At 36.9% G+C, this 22,249-nt stretch overlaps 2 protein-coding genes across 2 annotated transcripts; both read left to right on the top strand.

The window, feature by feature from the left end:
• Window positions 1-9,216: 9,216 nt before the first annotated feature.
• On the top strand, window positions 9,217-19,328 carry LOC136800209 (major facilitator superfamily domain-containing protein 6-like). The gene is made up of 2 exons (XM_067056829.1): window positions 9,217-9,308; window positions 17,699-19,328. The coding sequence occupies exon 2, from the start codon at window positions 17,718-17,720 to the stop codon at window positions 19,311-19,313; it is 1,596 nt and encodes a 531-aa protein (XP_066912930.1). The 5' UTR covers window positions 9,217-9,308; window positions 17,699-17,717; the 3' UTR covers window positions 19,314-19,328.
• Window positions 11,116-17,449, top strand: LOC136800207 (uncharacterized). Its single transcript, XM_067056827.1, has one exon. It carries the CDS (start codon window positions 11,215-11,217, stop codon window positions 17,347-17,349), a length of 6,135 nt encoding a protein of 2,044 aa, XP_066912928.1. The 5' UTR covers window positions 11,116-11,214; the 3' UTR covers window positions 17,350-17,449.
• Window positions 19,329-22,249: the final 2,921 nt, after the last annotated feature.

Below are 22,249 nucleotides of genomic sequence, written 5' to 3'. Positions count from 1 at the left end.
GAATATGCTAAGAATATCACCATCATGGAATTTTGAGACGTATGTACTAAATGTTAAATCTAGTCTGAATTAGGATCCTAACCTAAGAATGCTGTAAGAATATTTTAGGATGATTTTCCCGAAAAAGTTAAGAATATCCATGATGAAATGGATTTACACCATTCTTATAAAAAAAAGCGTGTATCTACAGACAGAGATATTTTTTTATCCTTAAAAATAAGCGATAAAACGAGACCGAGTCTTGCAATTTGATACCAAGAACTAACTTGCTTCTAATAATCTAGCTTAATAAACTGAAATTCTATAAGATATATCGTATGACAATACTAACAAGAGCTCAATGAACAACTATTGTTTTTCGCCAACAATGTAGTTTTGGTTAGCTCCTGTCACGACCGATCATGTTTGTTTATACACGTTTCGTGATAGTAGTTGTCATTATAATTTCCGAAATATATAGCTTATTTCTATTTTCCTGCTTCGGCAGAAAGCACAGAGCTCTATTCCTTTCCAAAACACTCGAGTTTTTCAAGAGTTCAAAAAAAAAACGGAAACTTATTTGATTGTTGAGAAGTTCAAGCTTAACTTTTCTTTTTTCTACAAATACATAAGCGATATGTCGCAATTATTTGCGGGACCATTACTTGCTGGAGTGTTTTACGGTTTTGGCTTGATAGCAGTCCAGAGAAAAGAGAACAATACAATTTACTGTATTTTGATGAGATATCCCCAAAGATTGAATGAGTATATGAATATCACTTGGACCTTCAAAACACATAACGTTATTAATTTGTTATTCAAAAATAGTCATTCATCTATGTAGATATGAGAGATGAAAGAATCAGTGTTCAAAAAATTTTGAAAAATGATTCTCCAAAACCAACATATTACATTTGAAATCCCAAATACAACTGAATACAAGATAACAAACCCAAGCTTATAAGATTCTCCTAAAGATTATTTTTTCTCATTTTAGTCGTATATATATGTATGTTCAATAATAAAACCAAAATTCATCTATTCATCTATAAACCAAGGAACTTGTATAAACCAAATATTTCTTTTATTTTTCAAAAAATATTTCACAAAATAGTAAATACAGCTTTTATGCAAAATAATATGGAAGATTTCCATTTCGTTTTTCAAATCTATACCCAGATCCTTTTATAACGCTTAACATTGAATTCATGGAATTTCAGCTTGAATAACGTACGCAATGAAGAGGGAAAAGGGGGTTTAGCAAAAGCGTACGTTAATTGTTCGAATGACGTATTTTTGCGTACATATAGCATATACAGTATATGGCCCCCAAAACGGAGACGGCCCCCAAAACGGAGGTTTTCATTAAAATGAAGATTCTGACTTGTAGATTTATCAGAATTAAACGATTTTTGTTTATTTTGAAAGAATGATGGTTATACTTAAAAATGAGCATGTTTTTGCTGGTTTGAGACGGATTCAAAATAACATATTTGCGTCTAAAGGAAATATTTTAACACCAAAATTAGATAAAAATTGCATATAACTCACTCTAGCACCTTGGATATTGAAAATAAGTTATGAAAACGGGGTATAGGAAACTTTCTACACCTGATACCGTTCAGAAAATGCAAATACATCTGTGACTTTAAAGGCTGGGTAAAAGATATAGCATCTTGAAGGTCAACCAGTATTTTGGAGCCCTAGAATCAGCATTGACAAAACCGAAAATTCTAAATACGAGAAAAAGCAAAAAATCTTGGAATTCTATTCCTATCACCTTGAGTTAATAGTTTATAACAAAAAATTAACATTATATTTAAAATTTTTCGCTGAATCAGCAAAAACGGCAAATTCTGTCATTTTTTTGCAAAATATAGGAGAAAAATATCTTTAAAGCTTAATATTTTCAGTTTCAGTTAAGCTTTTTTTCTAAAATTTTCACAGCTTATTCCATACATGAATGGAACTATTTTCAAAAGAGATTTGTTTTCAAAAACTTGATTAAGACGTTGTTAAATCAAAATTGTCATTTTGAAAGTTTCTAAATTTTCAGTTTGGACTTTGCAATATCGAAAATCTTGAAATATTTCATAAAAATCATAAATTTTACATCCATCGGGTCGTAAATTTAAGGAAAAACACAAATATGTTCATAGTTTTCCCCCCTTTCACCACTGGGCTTAATAATTTGATTTTAACTACACCTCCGTTTTGGGGGCCCCAAACCTGCATTTTGACAACCAGGGGTATACTGTAAAAATTTTATCAAATAAATTTATGCCCAAAACCCTCTAAATCACATTTCCAAACTATGATCAAAATTTTGTATTCATATCTTAAAGATATCTCGAGAAATCGCTAAAATTTCAAACCTCCGTTTTGGGGGCCATTAGAAAAAAGCTACCTATCTTTAAGCGATTGAAAAATATTGTTGAAATTGAAAATTTTGAAAAAGAACTTCCAGGAAATAAAGAAGAGATGTTAAAGGTTTTCATGCAGCAAAAATTTTTGTAAAATCTCTTTTCCTCTAGATTTGAGAGAAATTTCAACTTTGATCGCCGTTTTGGGGGCCATATACTGTACATATAGTACATACAGGCAGCTGATGACATCAAAAAAAAGTGAGTAAGTGAAAATTCGAGGGACAAATATTGAGTACTTATTTTGAAATATTTATAGTTTAGAGAGTCAGAAAAATTTACTCGGCGTGTTTAAAAATCTTTACCGGACATGTCCGAGAATAATTTATTATTTGATGACGTCACAAGCAAAAGTGAAAAACTGATGTTGCAAAATTTCAAAGTTTTATATACCATTCGAAGCGTTTTTTGATGCAGATTTCAAATAACATCAATCTCAATAAGTAAAAATTTGAATATGAAAAGTTATTGAGGTCCGTAGCTCTTCTATGACGTCATTTATGAAAAAATGCCTCATTTTATAAGGAATTACAATCTCAATTTTCTCGAGTTAGGCTGAGAAATCGAATATACCTGTTTAATTGTCTTCTATATAGTTTTTGACGAGCTTTCGAATGGTGTAAATTGTTTTTCGATTTGATGACGTTGGAATTTGACATTTTTAGGGGGTGAGAGGGTCATGATTGACCAAAATCACATGTCAAATTTAAGTCATAACTTTTGAAATCTAAAATTTTACCTATTGAGACTGATGTGATTTAGAATCTATATCGAAAAATGCGTCGAATAGTATATATATCATTATTATATGCTGAAATCAAATTTTCACTTTTGGGGTTGACGTCATCATTTGACAAATTACTACCGGTCATGTCCGTCAAATAAATTTTCGGACGCCAAGTAAAATTTTTAGGATCAGTAGATATACGGGAACAAGAAAAATTAACTCGACGTTTGTCCCAAAGTCGTCCAGATTTTAGAATCGTAGAATTAAAACTTCGCACTCAAGTTGAAGAGTTGGCATTGCGGAGATTGTCCTTCAAGTCATATTCCTTACTACACGTTTTTTTTTATTAGAGCCCAGTTTATAAGAACAATTAGGCTGATTCGTCGAAAAATTAAGAACATCGTAAGAACATGTCCAGCCTCAGTTTGAAAAAAAATAACAAGAAACTACAATGTGTTCCTCTTTTCAAGCAGTTTTAACCGAACTTAGGGATGGATTTTTTAAAATCGAGAGTCAAATATTGTCCAAATTTTACCAATTTTTAGTGCTCTTTATTTTGCATGATATTGTCGATTTAGAGTAGTCTGAAAAATTAAGAACGCATTTAAGAACATTATAGGCTGAAAATTGCTAAAAAAATAAGCACATCCAGGCTCAGCCAAATTTTAGGTGTTCTAATAAAAAAGCGTGTAATGGTAAAATAATCTAAAAGGCTTAAAAAGTTTGGTGTGACAGGGGTGTTAGAAAGGTATGATACTTCATTCTAAATCTCCTCTCACCCTCTCACGAGCAATGCATTCATTCTAAAAAACAGCGAGACAGAGGTGTTACAAAGTTAGAAAGGTATGATACTTCACCCTACATCTCCTCCCACGAGCAATGCGCTCTAAAGGATTTAGTGAGACAGGGGTGTTAGAAGGTATGATACTTCATTTCACATCTCCTCTCACGAGCAATGCATTCTAAAAAGCCTAGCGAGACAGGGGTGTTGGAACAGTATGATACTTCACCCTACATCTCCTCCCACGAGCAATGCATTTTAAAAGATTTAGTGAGACAGGGCCGTTAGAGAGGTTCCGCACCCCTTCTCAGGTGGTTGGCAGACGATATCATCCACCAGGATGCAAGTGAAATTTTTCAATCTACGGACCTAGACGGGGGCTCGGTTATTATCAGTTAGGGTTAGGGTTGGAGCTCGAGAGTCACAATATAAGGCCGAAGGCCTTCTTAGGGGCATCCGTACCCTGTGACCTAACTTAGGATCCCGTAGGGATCCTTGTAGGGGCACCGGTAGGGTTGGGAGCTTTCTTAATAAAGGTCTGTAAATTACACACTATAAGTATTTGTGAATGACAGCATTCTGCCGTGTCTCGTTGGCGCTAGCGGTTAGTCATTGGGTTTGTAAACCAAGGTTGCTTGTATTTGGTGGTTCGAGCCGGGGTCGGAGACCTATTTCACCGGTACGGGCAAATTTCAGAAAAATACTTAGAAAACAATTAGAAACACTAGAGAAAGTCAGAAAATCAGGATAGAAGATAGGAAAGTAGAAAATAGGTAGAAAATAAGAGAGGATGCATCCTGGTGGATGATATCGTTTGCCAACCTTCTCAGGTAAAACAATCCTGAATTGATACAGGGATTATAGAAGTTATGATATTACATCCCTTCTCATTAGTAAAGGAAAGCGACAGAGTATATATTAGTACACCCCTGTGTCACAGACCCACTGGGACCCCAGCCCCACTTGAAAATCTGGAAAAAATGTCGTCTCCGGTAGGAAAATACTCTGGAATTTTAGCCCAACTGGAAAATTGACTTATATTTCATCCCAACTCTAAAATAAATGTTTAAAAATTGCATTCCAAACCATCCCCACTGGCTTTTCTAACCTTTGAACAATAGAATTCCTATCCCCATTGGGATTTCAATAGAATTCCTATCCCCATTGGGATTTAAATAGGAATTTTTATCCCCACTTACTCAGGAAAAAAGTTTCAATGGGGCTATGAGACAGGGGTGGAGCAATGCATTCTAAAAAACACAGCAAGATAGGGGTGCTAGAAAGGTATGGTGCTCCTTCTACTAGCAATGTATTCTAAAAAGTTTAATGAAACAGGGGTGCTAGAAAGGTATGGTACTTTACCCTACATCTTCTCTCACGGACGAGCAATGCATTCTAAAAAACACAGTGAGACAGGGGTGTTAGAATGGTATGACACTTCATTTCACATCTCCTCTCACGAGCAATGCATTCTAAAAAGTTTAATGAAACAGGGGTGCTAGAAAGGTATGGAACTTTACCCTACATCTTCTCTCACGGACGAGCAATGCATTCTAAAAAACACAGTGAGACAGGGGTGTTAGAACGGTATGATACTTCATTTCACATCTCCTCTCACGAGCAATGCACTCTAAAAAGTTTGGTGTGACAGGGGTCTTAGAAAGGTATGATACTTCATTTCACATCCCTCACGAGCAATGCATTCTAAAAAGTTTTAAAGAGACGGGGGTGTTAGAAAAGTATAATACTTCACCATCTCCTCCCACGAGCAATGCATTCTAAAAGATTTAGTGAGACAGGGGTGTTAGAGAGGTTCCGCATCCCTTCTCAGGTAAAATAATCCCGAAGGTTTAGTGAGACAGGGATTATAGAAGTTGTGGTATTACTTACATCCCATTAGTAAAGGAAAGTAACAGAGTATATATTAGTATGGCAAGCGAAACAGGGGTGGTAAAAGAAAAGTGATAATGGTGTGGTGGAAATCTTGGGTTCGGTACCAGACTGAAAAAGCGAATGAGAAAGGTTAGAAAAGCTCTTTTCTCCTCTTCGCCAAAGCCAACAAATCAAATCATCCATTGCAATAGAACTGTAACTGTTTACAACAAGTTTCAATTTGAAAGAAATGTTCATGTAGATCTGATTGTCCGATGCTTTATATTGCCTCTCAAACTATGAGCTATGACGTCACATTTTCCTCAATTGTCGTGATAGCTTTACGTTTTTTGGATTTGAGGAAAATTTAAGTCAGGACGTCAAAAGACAAAAGCTTTCATAACTAGACAGGATGCTATCAAAATAAGAAATGTACTTATAAAATGTTTTTGTGTTTTTTAATAGAAACATCATTTTATAGGAACTTATAATTTTAATTGATGAATGCTAATTGTGTTAACCGACTATTGGCACCTGAATGTGTTCGATTTCTAGATACCAATTTCGACAATTTAAGGTAAATTTTCTTTAGATAGTAGAACCGACAGAACTACTTTATAATGCAAATTTTAAATCACTTGGAATTCCGACTTTACATTCCCCTGGTTTGCCATTAAAACAGTAGACTCGCGCTTATTCGAATCTTTCTATAATTCGAACAAAATTCCCCGTTTGAGCTCGAATAGACGATATCGGCTTAACGAATTCTCCCCGAATGATTACCCATGATGCATTGCGCCAAAAAATTCACGGACTATATTGACTTACTGAATTTTTTTGCGCAATGCATCATGGGTAATCATTCGGGGAGAATTTCGTTAAGCCGATATCGTCTATTAGCGAGAGTCGACTGTAACAACAGCTCCCTATATCATTTTGCTGTTCTGACTCTAATAGGGATTCTGGTTCTGTTTTTGATGTAGAATTAAGTTAGCCAGTACCTTTCCACAAACCAAATTTTTCATTTTTTGGGTTTGCGAATAGCCGTTAACTCATGATTGAATAGATTTAATTAGTTTCGCTAGGAAATAAGGCTTACACTTTCTTACAAGAAAATATGATAATCATACGTTAAACACTTTCCGTTTTGGCCTTTATTGCTATTTGCGCGTCTACTGTCGTCACTTGTAGACGTTTGAATTTAGTGAAATAAAACTTCATACCTAGCTGATGTTCTTTTTCTATTACGTCACACAAATGTTATGACGGTGTTATACAACCAGAATCTGTTTCATTAATATCTACCTTAAAAGAAGAAATTCTGGCGGAAAGAAATTTTACCCAAAAAATGCCAAAAAAACATTTTATGCCTAATTTAGGCCTCAAAAAATGTTTTAGGTTGTGTAATAAAGATTTTCGCGCAAAAATATCATACAACCATCAAATAAATTTTCGTCATGGATATTCTTTTCGTCCATCCACTAATTCCTACTAAGTTTTTTTGCTTTAAGGTGGTACTTAAAATTTGGAAAATAATCTGTTCAATGGTTCAAAAGGTTGGGAAAATAATGGCAGGGCCAAGTATCTTTAAGAAACTAGTATCTGATTACTACCCAGGGCCGGCGAATCAATTTTGAAAGTGGAGGGGCCAAATAGTAAGTGTCTAAAGGAGGCGCCACCATGGTTGGTTGGTTTTTTTTTCTTAGCAAAAAAGTGGGGGGCCATGGCCCCCCCCCCGGCCCCCCCAGTTTCGCCGGCCCTGCTACCCATATCTGCAACTACATTTTTAAGTCTATAACTTGATCTTTCAAGTTTCTTTAACCTATTCATATACTAGGCTTTTAGGGGGGGGGTTCAAAACTAGGGGGGGCTGTTCCTGTACCACCCCTTAACTTTTGATCTAGTAGGTCACAAGATCCTTGTCATATAAGGTACTCTTAGGTTCCGAATAAACGGAGGGGGTGGAAAATTTTCAAAATTTTGAAGAACAGGGGACCTAATTGTCGGGGGTGGGGGTTGGAAATTGTAATTACGAAAACCCCCCAAAAAGATAATACCTATATAAGCTAAAATCAGGATATTTAGCAGAATATAGGCGAGACCAATTTAATTTGTTGTTCTACGGGCCCGACAGACCCTATTTTTGCTAAATCAAAAAAAAAATAATATTGAATTTCCACTACAATATATTTTACACACTAGTTATTTTTAAAAATTAAATTTGAATAAAACTGAAAATTATTTCAAGAAATTAAAAAATTTAGAAAATCAAGCATTCCATACACTAAAATTTTATTGTGATTTTCAGTACCTTACCTAACCCTGATAGAAAAAATTACTTTTATTTTACCGACCGACCCATATTTTTCTAATGATCTGCCCGTAGAACAACAATTTAAATTGGTCTCGCCTAAGGGACCTTCTCTTTGAAAGCTGAAAAAATTCTTAAAAATTAATAAACGGGGGAGGGGGTCCTAATAAGGTCCGGGGGTTGGAAAACTTTCGAAAAATTAACAAGCGGGGGGGGGGCGTTTATTTGAAAACTAAGAGTAACTTTTGACAGAAAGTTTTTCGATGACTTCACTCATCATGCCCAGAGTGAGCAAAACCGAAAAGTCCCTTTGTTCTTATAAATAGCTATTTTATTCTAAGAAAGGCTTTAGAAAAAAGTTTCCTGAATCTAAAATGCTTATTTATCCTATATATTCAATAAATTACGGTTTACACAATAAATTTGACATAAAAAATTAATTTGTATTGGAAATAATTATGTCAATTTTGTGACACCTTACTGTCAGAAATGTCATCATGCTGAAAGTGTGAAAAAGTTTAGGTGTCAATTTTTTTTTAGTTTTGCTTTTTTAACTTCGAGGTAGGATACAGTATATAGTGTGAAAAGAATAGTGATGTGGAATATAGCCTTCGAAGACCACTGTCAAAGGTAGTGTTTTCTCTCACTCTATTACTTGTGTCATCCAAAGTGACGAATCGAGTTTGGATTGATTGAACCCTCACTAATATTACTGTTTGCCCTTTTTTCAGAACAATCATGGCGGTCGGGCGCGAACAACAAAGCTGATTAATTTCGTCCTTTTAAAGAAACCGAGACTACAGTTGAAAATCACATATGAGGTACGTGGAGAAAGTTTTTCACTGTGCAGTTTTTTTTAATGGAAGATGAAAATTTTAGCATTAAAGTGAAAATCATATTTATTAGACTCCTATACAATGCAAAAAGAAGATTTACAAAATATGAATCACGCGAAAAAATAAGATAAAGGAACAATAATGAAAAACCTGAGTAAATACCATGGACGAAATTTTCACATTATACCATGGAAACTGTTGTATGGCTTTTGTTAACGCAAATGAAGAAATCAAATTGGTGCAATGTTATTACATTTGACCTAATATTGAACTTATTGAACTGAAATGGGACAAACTAGGTCGCAGAAATGAAATTTAACAGTGTTGTTGTTGCCTGAATGAAGCTGAAGCTGTTTTCAAGCATGGGAAGATAAAAGTGGTATGATTGTTTTCTCCATATTTTGCGTGCAAGTTTTTCAGTAGAGGAAGAATTTTTTGTTCTTCTACTTTTTTTCATTCTCACTTCTTGACCTTCTTATAACATATTTTTGATTATGGTTTAAAGTGTTTTTATGGTAACTTTTCAAAATAGTCACTTCAGGGAAGGGGAAACTATGTTTTGACTGAATCAACAGTTTTGCTTGGTTGAACCCCGGGGGGGGGGTACTAGGGTTGGCGAATGAGGGGTATGTGCGGACGGAAACTCCAAAATCGACCCTTAGAGAGACTGATTTTTGCTGAAAAGGTGACCCTTAGAGAGACTTTTTGATTTTTTTTTTCGATTTTTCAAAAAAGTCATACCCTTAGAGAGACTTTATTACAATTTTTTCTCTGGAAATCAAAAAATTTCCTAAAAATACTGAATTTTCCGACCCTTAGAGAGACTAATTTAAAACTTTCTGATTTTCCGACCCTTGGAGAGACTTTGAAAGGTGAAAAACCGATCCTTACCGTCCGCACATACAGTACTCATCATCCATTTTTGCCTAAGTACCCCCCCCCCCGGGGGTTGAACAGACAAAATTTATCATTAAGGAGTTAAATTACAGTGTGTAAAGATTCTTACATCTATTACATAATCTGCGTGCTTTTCGCGCGCTTACAGTTTCATGATAATCGGAATGAGCCGTCGGGCGGATGAGGCGGAATAGATTATATCGACTTTGTTTTCTATTGTTATTTTATATTTTACGGGGAGATCGAGATTAGCTCGACCCTTCTCTCACTGAACACTGTAGATATCAGATGTCTTAGATTTTATATCATGTAAAGAATCATAAACTACTATATCAATCGCTTCACTTTAATCCAACCCAACAATTTGTACATGGTCCACCGAACAAAACATCACTAATATGGTAAGTATTTTCTAAATTACAGTCCTCACTCCTTTTTTACAGCAGTTCAAGGGGGATACTTTGTATTTACGCTGTTTTTCAGCAAGGCATTTTATTGTTTCCCTTTTTATTTATGACATCCATCTATGGATAATCATTTGGGAGGGTGCATTCCATCTATTTTTGTTCTTGATAGTTTATTAAACCTATTTGCTCAAGAAACCCCCAAAATTGTTGCAAAATGTTTCCTTCTATCGGTGTTTGTTCTGTCTGGCTCAGTTGATTGTAGTGAGAGTCGCTCGACACCTCTTTGTGAGTATCTTCGGGTCACTGGTTTTGAAATTAGACTCTGAAATAATTCAAAACATTCAAATAATTTGTCTGAAGGTCTTTCTCTTTCACAAAACATTTTTCCCTCTCTCTTATCAACAAAATTCTCTCAAGGATTTCTAAAATAATTTTCAGAGATTCTTTAACAAAAGGATATTGTGATTGATTTTCTTCTCTTTTCCTTTGTTTAAAAGAAGTGAAAATTGTGAACCACCTTTCTCCTTTTGATCTCTCAATTTATTTAATTGGATCAATTTACTGTGAGTGTTCTAAATGAATCTGAATTTTCCTACAACTTTGTGTTTTTTCTGTCTCGTGGAGACGTCTTTTGGATTGTCGTGAAGACAAGGCCATAAAATTCATTTCTTTTTTGTCTCGTGGAGACGTCTCTGGATTGTCGTGAAGACAAGGCCATAAAATTCATTTCTCTTTTTGTCTCGTGGAGACCTCATTTGGATTGTCGTGTGGACAAGGCCATAACATTTCATTCTTCCCTTTTTTGTCTCGTGGAGACGTCTTTTGGATTGTCGTGTAGACAAAGCCATAAAATTCATTTCTCTTTTTGTCTCGTGGAGACGTCTTTGGATTGTCGTGTGGACAAGGCCAAAAAACTTCATTTTTTCACATTTTTGTTGTGTGAACATACCATAACTGTCTTATCTATTCAAATATTGTATCATGTCTGAAACTGAAGATGACAAGACATTGAGACTCGCTCGTCGAAAACGAAATGGTAAGAAATCGACTTGTCATCACTACATCGATGACATCGAGAAACATCTTTCGCAGCTAGATCAACTTGAAGAGTCAAAACAAGTGACAGTCCTTGGAGCTCTGAAAACCTTAAGGGATTCTCTCGTCGATTTGAAGTCTGAATTCTTAGCATTGGATATGGAATATTTAAACCTTCTTGAAAGTGACGATGATTACGACCATGCGTACGGAGAGTCTTCCCAACTGCAAGCAAAAATCGACGTTACCACGGGTTCTGTCACCAATCTGTTAGATTCGTTGAAATCAAAAGCTTCCAACACCTCTATCTCATCTCATGAACACAAGGTTCCAATTTCTGTGAAGTTGCCAAAACTTGAAATTAAAAAGTTTAGTGGAAATCCAAGTCAGTGGAGATCTTTTTGGGATTCTTTCCAAGCTGCTGTAGGGAAACATTCGTACATCGAAGACGTCCAAAAGTTCAATTTTTTGAAGGGCCTCTTAGAAGGAAGAGCTGCCATGGCTATCTCTGGGTTAGAACTTTCTGATAAGAATTACAAGGAAGCTGTGTCTCTTTTGTCTGATCGTTTCGGAAGCAAACAAGTCGTGATCACCCATCATATGGACACGCTTTTGCAGATTCTGCCAGTTAAAGCAGGTACTGATGTCAAACAACTCCGTGCAGTTTATGACAAGATCGAAATCAACGTCAGAGGATTACAATCACTTGGGATAAAACCTGATCAGTATGGCTGCTTACTCGTCCCTGTCATTATGAGCAAGGTTCCTGAAGACATTCGTTTGATCATTTTAAGGCAATTTTCTTCAGAAAATTGGACATTCGAAGTCCTCTTAAAATGCTTCAAACAAGAGCTAGAGGCACGTGAGAAATGCGAAGCAGTCTCCAAATCCTCAAAGTCAAAGGAACCCCCAGCAGACAAGGGTAGTGGTAAAGGCAACAAGGGTAGTGAAGGTAGTCAAAATGGTGGTGGAGGTGGCAGCTCCCGAAATTTGCTTAATCCCACCGGAAGACAAGACAACAAGATCAGGTGTTCATATTGTCGAGGTGAACATAGCTCTGCAAAATGTGATATCGTTCAAGACGTAAATACCCGATGGAAATATGTGAAACGCAATCACCTCTGTTTCAACTGTCTAGCAAAGAACCATGGCTTGAAAGAATGTACGAAAAGGAGTTGCAGAAATTGTGAGGAGAAACATCATGAAAGTCTGTGTCAGGGAACGCCTTCGACTGGGCTGATTGCAAGGGCAAAAAAGTTGACACTCTTACAGACAGCGAAAGTAAAGGTCTACCACCCTAACGACAACAACCAAGTAAGTAAAGTACGTATTGTATTCGACATGGGATCAAATGACAGCTATATCACCAAAAGTATCAAGGACAAATTGAAACTACCCAGTCTTGGCAAACACAAGATGGTCATCTCAGGTTTTGGTGGGTCGTCTAAAGGCTCGAAGGAGTATGACATGACTGCTTTAAATTTAAAGAGTCGTTTTGGTGGTGGTTCTTTTCCTCTCTCTGCTTTAGTTGTTCCGACGATAACATCTTCTCCCTTAAATCCTTCTGTAGAATTTCAACATCATGAACATTTAGCTTCTCTCGATCTTGCAGATGACTTTACTACACCACAAGAGGAGATTTGTGTGTTGATAGGGGTTGATCAGTACCATCGCTTTGTTAGTGGAGAAACCGTACGTCGTTCTTCTGGACCCGTTGCAACTAAATCTGTGTTTGGATGGTTAGTTAGTGGTCCAATAGAGGGTACATCCTCCTCCTTCTCTAACTCCCTTCTTCTCTCTTCCCAAACTCCTTCTATTGACGAACGTCTTTCTCGCTTCTGGGAACTTGAATCGATGGGTATTGTTGATGAGTCGATTGAAGATGAGGTAATGACGAAAGAATTCAAAGACTCCATTGTCCATAACGGAGAGAGATACGAGGTTCCTCTTCCACGAAAGGATGTACATCCTGATCTCCAGGATAACTTTTTTGTTGCCAAACAACGTCTTTTTGGACTGAAGAAGAAATTCAATCATAACCCTGACCTCAAAGCACAATACAACCAATATTTTGAAGATCAGCTTGAACAAAATATCATCGAAAAAGTTGACACAAAAGACCATGGAAAGCAAGGCTGGACACATTATCTTCCACATCATTGTGTCATTCGTGAGGAACGAGAAACAACAAAAATGAGAATTGTGTTTGATGCCTCCTGTCAATCGAATGACAATCCTTCTCTAAATCAGTGTTTAGAAACTGGTCCATCTTTAAATCCTGAGCTTTTTGATATTCTTTTACGTTTCCGTCTTTTTCCAATCGCACTTGTTAGTGATATTGAGAAGGCTTTCCATATGATCAGTGTTCGACCCGAAGATCGCGACGTTCTGAGGTTTGTTTGGTTTGACCCAAAGGATAACAACAAACTTGTCACTTACCGTCAAAAAAGAGTTTTAATGGGATTGAATGCAAGCCCCTTTATTCTTACTGCTACTGTTCAAAATCACCTAGAGAAACAGAAAGGAAATAACTCGAAATATCGGTCCCTCGTTGAGGGTATCACAAACTCCTTGTATGTTGATGATCTATGCACCGGTGAGTTTGACGAAGAGGCTGCATTTCAATTCTTTAAAGACTCGAAGAAACTCATGGAGGAAGGCCAGTTCAACCTTCGTAAATGGAAAACGAGCTCATCTGCAGTGTCAGAGAAGATGGTGAAGGAGGGTGAAACATTGGGTAGTGATGACTGCAAGGTTCTCGGTATTCCTTGGAATCCAAGATCTGACGTTTTCTTCTTTTCTTTACATGAATTTGCTTCGAAATTTCTTGATATGGTTGTGACCAAGAGAAGTGTTGTTTCGGTAGTGGCTCAACTCTTTGACCCTCTCGGTCTTCTTTCACCTGTTTTTATAACAGCCAAAGTTCTTCTCCAGAAGATTCACAAGTCCAGCTCCGACTGGGATAAGGTTGTTGAGAAAGATCTCCAAGATGAGTGGAAAGACTGGCTAAATCTTTTGATTGAAATTGGTTCTGTCAAGATTCAACGCTTCTATTTCTTTGGGCTTGATTCCTTCAGTAGAGAATCTCCCATAGAACTCCATAGTTTCAGTGATGCCAGTGCTGTGGCTTACGGAGCTGTCGTTTATGTTGTCGAAAAATCTTCTAGAAGAGCAGTCACAGTCACGAGCAAAACAAGAGTCTCTCCTCTAAAAGAAACCTCAATCCCTCGTCTTGAGCTCCTTGGTGCTTACATTCTTAGTGTCCTCATTCAGAGAGTTGAACAGGCCATGTCAACTATGGTGAATGTCGATAGTATCCACTGTTGGACTGATTCAATGGTGGTACTCTATTGGTTGGACAGTGGCAAGGAGTTGAAGCAGTTTGTCCGTAACAGGGTGAAGAAAATCAAGAAACATACACAGGAAGGAATTTGGAGACATTGTCCAGGCAAAGAAAATCCATCAGACATGACAAGTCGAGGTGTGTCATCAAAGGAAGAGTTCGAAGAAGGTCTGTGGTTTCGAGGTCCAGAATGGCTTTCTAAAGATCCAGAACACTGGCCTAAACAGAAACTTGAGGTGGATATGTCGGTGAAAGAGAAAGCAATGAAGGAAGTAAAAGTAAGTAAGGTATTGCTGGCAAGAGTAACCACTGTCCAACTGATAGAATTTCAACGTTTCAGTGAATTCAAGTCACTTATTCGGTCAGTCGCTTGGGCTATTCGCTTTTGCCACAACTTTGAGGTTTACCACGGTTCTCGCTTTTCTCTGGGACAATTAAGAAAAGGTCCACTCACTGTCGATGAATTGAAAAAGGCTGAACTTGACGTTCTACATCAAGTTCAAAATCAACTCTCTGACGACCGTTTGAAGGAGCTGGAACGTTCTCTTAGCGTCAGGTTGAATGTAGATGGTCTTTTGGAAACTGTAGGTAGACTCGAAGAAGCTTCATCTTGCAACCGCATCCTCATCCCACGTGACAGTCATGTCTCAGCGTTGATCATTCTGCGGGCTCATCAAAAGGTCAAACATTCAGGTGTCGCAGCAACTCTAGCTGAAGTCAGATCTAGATTTTGGATTCCGCAAGGTCGTCAATTCGTGAAGAAAATCTTGAAGAATTGCATCGTCTGCAAGAAACTCAACTCAAAGTCGTTTTCAACCATTGAAGGGTTGCTTCCTGAGTTTCGAATTGATAAAAATGTCACTGGTTTTGAACACGTCGGCTTAGATTATCTTGGTCCACTGTATGTTGTTGAGAAATCATCTTCCACTTCTGTAGAAAAGAAAGTCTGGGTCGCTCTCTTCACGTGTGCAACTACTCGCGCAGTCCATCTTGAGCTTGTGAATGATATGACGACTGACTGCTTTCTCAACTCTTTTCGGAGGTTCTGTGCTCGACGAGGTATTCCTTCTTTCATTGTATCAGACAATGCCAAAACGTTCAAGGCAGCTGATAAATACCTCTTAAAGTTGTCGAAGGAATCCGAGGTCCTTGACTATTTTTCATCTTTGAAGATCACCTGGCACTTCATTCTCGAAAAATCTCCTTGGTGGGGAGGCTTTTGGGAGAGGATGGTCAAGTTGACAAAATCATCTTTGAAGAAAACTTTGGGTAAAGTGAATGTCTCTTTTGAAGGGTTGCACACCATTTTGACTGAAATTGAAGCCGTGTTGAACTGTAGACCGTTGACGTATGTTGGTGCCGATGATGAGATCGAATGCCTGACACCATCACATTTGATTTGTGGGAAAAGAATCATCAGCCTCCCAACCGGACAAGTCGTGAAAACGTTGGAAGAAAGCTATCAACACGTCAAAAAATGTTTTGAAGATGCGCGGGAAAGATGGTACCGAGAATACCTCACAGAGTTGAGAGTACATCACAAGAAAGTCAAGAAATTCGAAACCCCAAAAGTTGGGTCTTTAGTTTTGGTTAAGGATGAAAACAAAAAGAGACAACTATGGAATGTGGGTAAGATTGAAAATTTAATTTTTGGAAGGAAAAATGTTGTTCGAGGAGCCTTGATTAGTTTTGGCATTGAAGGCAAACATAAGGTCAAACGTCCTCTTGAACTGCTGTACCCCCTAGAGGTCCATGGGTGGGATTCTTTTCATTTTTCAGGACAAGAAACATCAACAGGATTACCAAATGAAATGCAACAATCTAAGAATCATGTCAGTGTAGAGAAGGAATCCCAGCCAATTATACCGGCTGTTGTTCAAAATTTAGTTTTTTCTCCTAAACATCACACATCTATCTCTTCTAAACCATCAATTGTTGCCTCTTTTGAACCTTCAATTGTTGCCACTTCTGGTCCATCAGTTCCTGTCGTCTCTGGTCTATCAGTTCCTGTCGTCTCTGGTCCGTCAGTTCCTGCCGTCTCTGGTCTATCAGTTCCTGTCGTCTCTGGTCCGTCAGTTCCTGTCGTCTCTGGTCCGTCAGTTCCTGTCGTCTCTGGTCCGTCAGTTCCTGTCGTCTCTGGTCCGTCAGTTCCTGCCGTCTCTGGTCCGTCAGTTCCTGCCGTCTCTGGTTCGTCAGTTCCTGCCGTCTCTGGTCTATCAGTTCCTGTTCCTATCGTCTCTGGTCCGTCAGTTCCTGTCGTCTCTGGTCCGTCAGTTCCTGCCGTCTCTGGTTCGTCAGTTCCTGCCGTCTCTGGTCTATCAGTTCCTGTCGTCTCTGGTCTATCAGTTCCTGTCGTCTCTGGTCCGTCAGTTCCTGTCGTCTCTGGTCCGTCAGTTCCTGTCGTCTCTGGTCCGTCAGTTCCTGCCGTCTCTGGTCTATCAGTTCCTGTCGTCTCTGGTCCGTCAGTTCCTGTCGTCTCTGATCCGCTCATTCCTGTCGCCTCTGGTTTATCAGATTGTTATCAATATAATCAAGATGAATTGATTGCACTTCCACGCACTCCAAAAAGAGATTTACGAACAATTTCTACTGGTCCATCGACATGTAAACCAGTACATACAACAAGAAAAACGTCCAATGAACAACAATTGTCAAACAGTAAAACAAAATTGAATCCATTAGCAAAGACTTATAACTTGAGATCGTTGCGATCCAAAACTTCTTCTTCGGGAGTGTAAAGATTCTTACATCTATTACATAATCTGCGTGCTTTTCGCGCGCTTACAGTTTCACGATAATCGGAATGAGCCGTCGGGCGGATGAGGCGGAATAGATTATATCGACTTTGTTTTCTATTGTTATTTTATATTTTACGGGGAGATCGAGATTAGCTCGACCCTTCTCTCACTGAACACTGTAGATATCAGATGTCTTAGATTTTATATCATGTAAAGAATCATAAACTACTATATCAATCGCTTCACTTTAATCCAACCCAACAACTTGTACACAGTGTTCACTGATTTAAACTACTATCATGCTTTTGGTATCACATATTATATCAAAGTTTAAATTTTTCACCTTTAGCCTACAAGCATTACAGACGATGGCATCAAACAACCCACCCCCTTACAATGCCATATTCAGACAAGTTAAAACCCAAGAAGATTTCTCTGAAAACGAAAGCGAAAGTGACGTCAACAATTTAACTTCAATTTACGAAGAAGAGCAAGATGGTCTCTTTGGTGGACTTTCATTGTTTTATTTCCTCTTACACAGCTCATTTTCAGCATTGTTTCCATTCTTATCCATCATATTACATCACCGTGGACTTTCATATTCACAAATTGGTACCGTCTACACGTTAATGTTTTTAACATCATGCTTATCGTCGTGTATATGGACCGCTATTGTAAGACAGGCACAAATTAAGCATAGTGTAATGTTAGTATCGATAGGATCTTGGCTTGTGGCTTATGTTCCGTTACTATGGGTTAAAAATCGTGATCCTTTAGTCAACTGTGTAATCACAAAGTCAAATACAAGTTTCAATACATCCGAAATATTCTTATCCGGTAATAACCGAACTCCTAATACTCCTGGCAGCGTTTACAAAACATCAAATCAAGCTTTTGCAATGCGAGAAATCATCGATCAATCTCTTGGTGTTCTTCAAGAATGGGGTAACATCGAATCTTCATTCTTAATCGTATTAATTGTTATTGTCGCTGCCAGATTATTTCAATCCACAACAGACTATTTCTATTTCGAACACAACCGGTTATTGTATCCAGAAACTATCCACAAAAAGCTCTCAAAACCTTCATATCATGTTTCAACAAAGATCTCCGCAGCTGTTATCACCATATTTGTTGGATATGTTTTAGATTCTGTTATCTTCTGCAATCCGACCATTGGTCATTTTCAAATCGTTTTCTACATGTTTATCGTTTTTACAGCTTTTGCATTATTTGTACTGTATTTCTTAGATTTCAATCATTTTGAAGGATCCTCGATGTCGATCAACATTTGGAGTGATAACCGGCAAACTGACATCCAATGTCCATTCGTCTTAAAATCATTACTCATTACCGGAATGATCGTTTCTGGATTCACGCGTGGTTCTTATTACACCTTTATCTCCATAAGGTTAGCATCCTTCAACGCATATTTTATGCAAATTGGATCTGTTTTTGCTGTTCATAAAATCACTGAAACTTGTTTGAAAATGTTGCGTAAGTCACTTTGTCAGCGGTTGGATGCTTATCAGATCTTTATCATTATATTTACAATGGATTCTATACGGTATTTATATTTCGGTTATATGGAAACTGGTCTAATGGTTTGGTTTCTGTTACCGTTGGAACTTCTGTCTGGTTTTTCAGCATTATTATATCCCAACGTATTGCGATGTTTGAAGATCGATAGCGATGGTCTCATAAGTGAAAAACTTTTCTTCCTTTCTTATTGGTGCATTGGGTTTAGCATTGGACCAATCATATTTGGTTTTGGATATGAGATGTTATCAGGCAATGTCATTTTCAAAATGGTAGGACTGCTGAATTTGACATTGGCATTTTTGTTTGGGTGTTGTTACTGTTGCCGTGACAACGGTGAAACAAATTTGGATGAGATCAACAATAATGATTTTGATAGTTCCGATGAAAACCGATTTCTACTGACTCAGGAAAATTCTTTTTAATGGTAACGTTTCTCTTAGATGATTTGGTATCTATATATTAATATGCTAAAACGTGTGTGTTTACAACGTTTTATAAAAAGTTTTTGAAAATCTAACAAAGCTCTACAAAGCCTCCTCTTCATGGCGTTGAACTTTTTTCTCCTTTCTTTTATAAAATCAAAATCTTATCATCAATCAGCAGCTATCTTTCTTCCGTTGGGTTTTTTCAGCGGGGTCTCCATAATTCGAACCCCCGCACGGAGAACACACATTTGTTCGAGTTATGAAATAAGGTTTATTAGACATTGTTCACTGAAGGGACCATAAAACTTTTTCGAGCTATAAAGTTCGAGTTAAAGAGACTCTGAATTAGATCTATATTGAAAAATGCACAATTGGGCTCTTCCAGAAAAAATTTGAATATTGAGAGTGAAGGATATATAACATTTTTTGGAAATATACCCCGGACATTGTGAGTTTTGACCCCTGGATAACGGATTTCACCCCCCCCCCCCAAAACAAGCATCAGACATTCAAAATAAACCCTAATCAGAGCAAGTTTGCCCCTGAACCAAGGCAAATATTGCAGATTCTTCACTACCCCAAGAACAAAATATCCAATATATCGTATTATATAGGTCCAATTGTAGCAAAACAAACTAACTTTAAAACTCATTATTGAAGTCATATTTCCAGACTTTGGCCAGGAACAAGCGAGCCAAATTTCAGCCAAATTTCAGCCAAATCTGATAATTTTTGAAGTCTCCAGGCTGCCCCAAAGTTTTGGTACATACACAGACAGACAGACACACAGAAATTCTCAGATTTTAATCCAACTGAAGTTGAGAATAAATTTTGACTCTCAAGCCCAAAGAGCAAAGCTCAGAACTGGAAATTGAAACTCGACTCTATATTATATACTTAGAGTAACTGTGCATATTTTCAGCCGAATTTATAATCCTTTAAGTTAAGGGGTACCTCGACATTTGCATTTCCAGCTCGAATTGACATGCACATTCATCACAATACCTCAAAATTAATATTGAAAGGTGGTCAATTATTCGATTTTTAGCATTATGTTTTGCAAAATAGAAATAAAAATATTAGAAATTTTGTTAAATAAAAAAAAAAGGAAATAATTTCATAAAACAAACAAATTTATCATACAGTAGAAATTACTTCTATAAAAAGCTACAACCTCAGTAAACACCTTATGTCGCCCTGTTTGTTTTTTCATCCAGACATTTGAACATTTTTTATAAAAAAATTCTTTTCCATGAAAATTGAGCAAAAAACCCTTTTCTGGCAGCTTGAATGTTCCAAGAAAGCTATGAAAAACCTGAACAACTCACAGCAAGTTTTTTCTTCACAAATTTAACATTTAGGAAAATAAAACACATTCGACACGGCATAATCTCTCCAACAAGATACACTCCAGATACACTGTTTTATGTACTAGCCTCTGGGAAATGCTTTCCCATAGGCCTTTTTTGTAGCTAATACTAAAGCATGGAAAATCATTACAAGAAGCGAAGAATGATCAAAGTCGCAATGAATAGAATATGTTCTGAGTTGGGAAGGAAATGAAAATTATTTGAAAATGACGAAAAAAAAAATTAAAATCCTTACTTATCTATTTACGTTAAAAAATATGTTTCTGTAGTAAAATTTATAAATTCTTATACATTGTACTCTAAATAAAATGAGTTATCAAGAAAAAATAATTGTAAACTCCAATTCACCCCCAGAGAAAGAATAGGCCATTTCACAGTCGAAATGGATCATGGGTAATCAGGACTGATTGCCCCTCCATAACGGATTTCTGTTGGCTAGACGCAAAAAACTTCAAAATTTTTCAAAACATTGGAACGATAGTAAGTCGTTATTAGTGCAGAGGTCCTGATTACCCACAACGCTTTGCGACTGTGAAATGACCTATTACCTCATTCAATTTGTACAAAGCATTATAGCAGGAATACTTTCGTTGTCACGTTTTAAAAACTTTCTGTTTCTTCACTTGCGATAGAAAATCACAAACATTGGATGAAAGAAAATAATGTTGGCTGGGTCAAATTTGTAAGTGTTTACAGTTACACGTTTCTTTATAAGAACATCTGAAATTTTTGAAGCCTTCGGATGTTCTTAACTTTTTGAGTTTCAATATATTTGCTATCGATGTTATTTTGGCCTTATGTTCTTATATAGATTGTTCTTATAAAAATACGTGTATTTCACAGGAAAAAATTTTCGATTTCCAAGGTTGGAAATTCAATATTTTTGGGTTGGAAATTTTGGTTTTATAATTGAAGGTTGGAAATTTGAGCGATTACTTTAAGCTGATTTGGAAAACGTAAATTACCCATAGGTTTTGTAGAATAAACCAATGCCCTTGAAAAATCAAGTGAAAAAAAACCCATGTAGAAATGACAATTTTCCAAGGCTGGTTGGAAAACATGACTTTTTAGGTGGGAAATTTTTACTTTCCAAACAGTTTGGGAATTGAAAAAAAAGGTCAAAAATCGATGTGAAAATACATATTTTAGTAAATTTGATACCTCAAGTTGAAAAACTAGACTTTTTGGGTCGGAAATTTGTGTATACTAGCTGTTGAAATGTTGTTTATTTGACAGATTACACGTTTTTTATAAGAACAAACTATATTACATAATAAGAACATAAGGCTTCGATGGCCAAAATGTTAGGAACAAGTAAAGAACATTTTTAAGCTTTGCAGACTCTAAAACACCCGATTTCCTAGCAAAATGGCCAAAAATGCTCAAAAACTGGTCAAAATAAGAACATATTAAGAACATTTTTAGGCTTAAAACTCAAAAAATTAAAAACATTCGAAGACTTAAAATTTTTGGGTGTTCTTATAAAAAGAACAACTTGTAAAATTGAAACTTCCATATTCGCACTAAGTCTCAGTATTGTATACGGGAATAGAAACCCTCGTA

The sequence above is a fragment of the Clytia hemisphaerica genome, unplaced genomic scaffold (assembly GCF_902728285.1).
Source record: "Clytia hemisphaerica strain Z4C2 unplaced genomic scaffold, Clytia hemisphaerica genome assembly, whole genome shotgun sequence".
NCBI classification, from domain to species: Eukaryota; Metazoa; Cnidaria; class Hydrozoa; order Leptothecata; family Clytiidae; genus Clytia; species Clytia hemisphaerica.
Note: the sequence above shows the minus strand (reverse complement) of the source record. Positions and strands in the feature narration are given on the sequence as shown.

What these genes read in the sequence shown, in the direction of transcription:
- LOC136800207 (XM_067056827.1), top strand. Translation starts at nt 11,215, where the DNA reads ATGTCTGAAACTGAAGATGACAAGACATTGAGACTCGCTCGTCGAAAA.
- LOC136800209 (XM_067056829.1), top strand. Translation starts at nt 17,718, where the DNA reads ATGGCATCAAACAACCCACCCCCTTACAATGCCATATTCAGACAAGTT.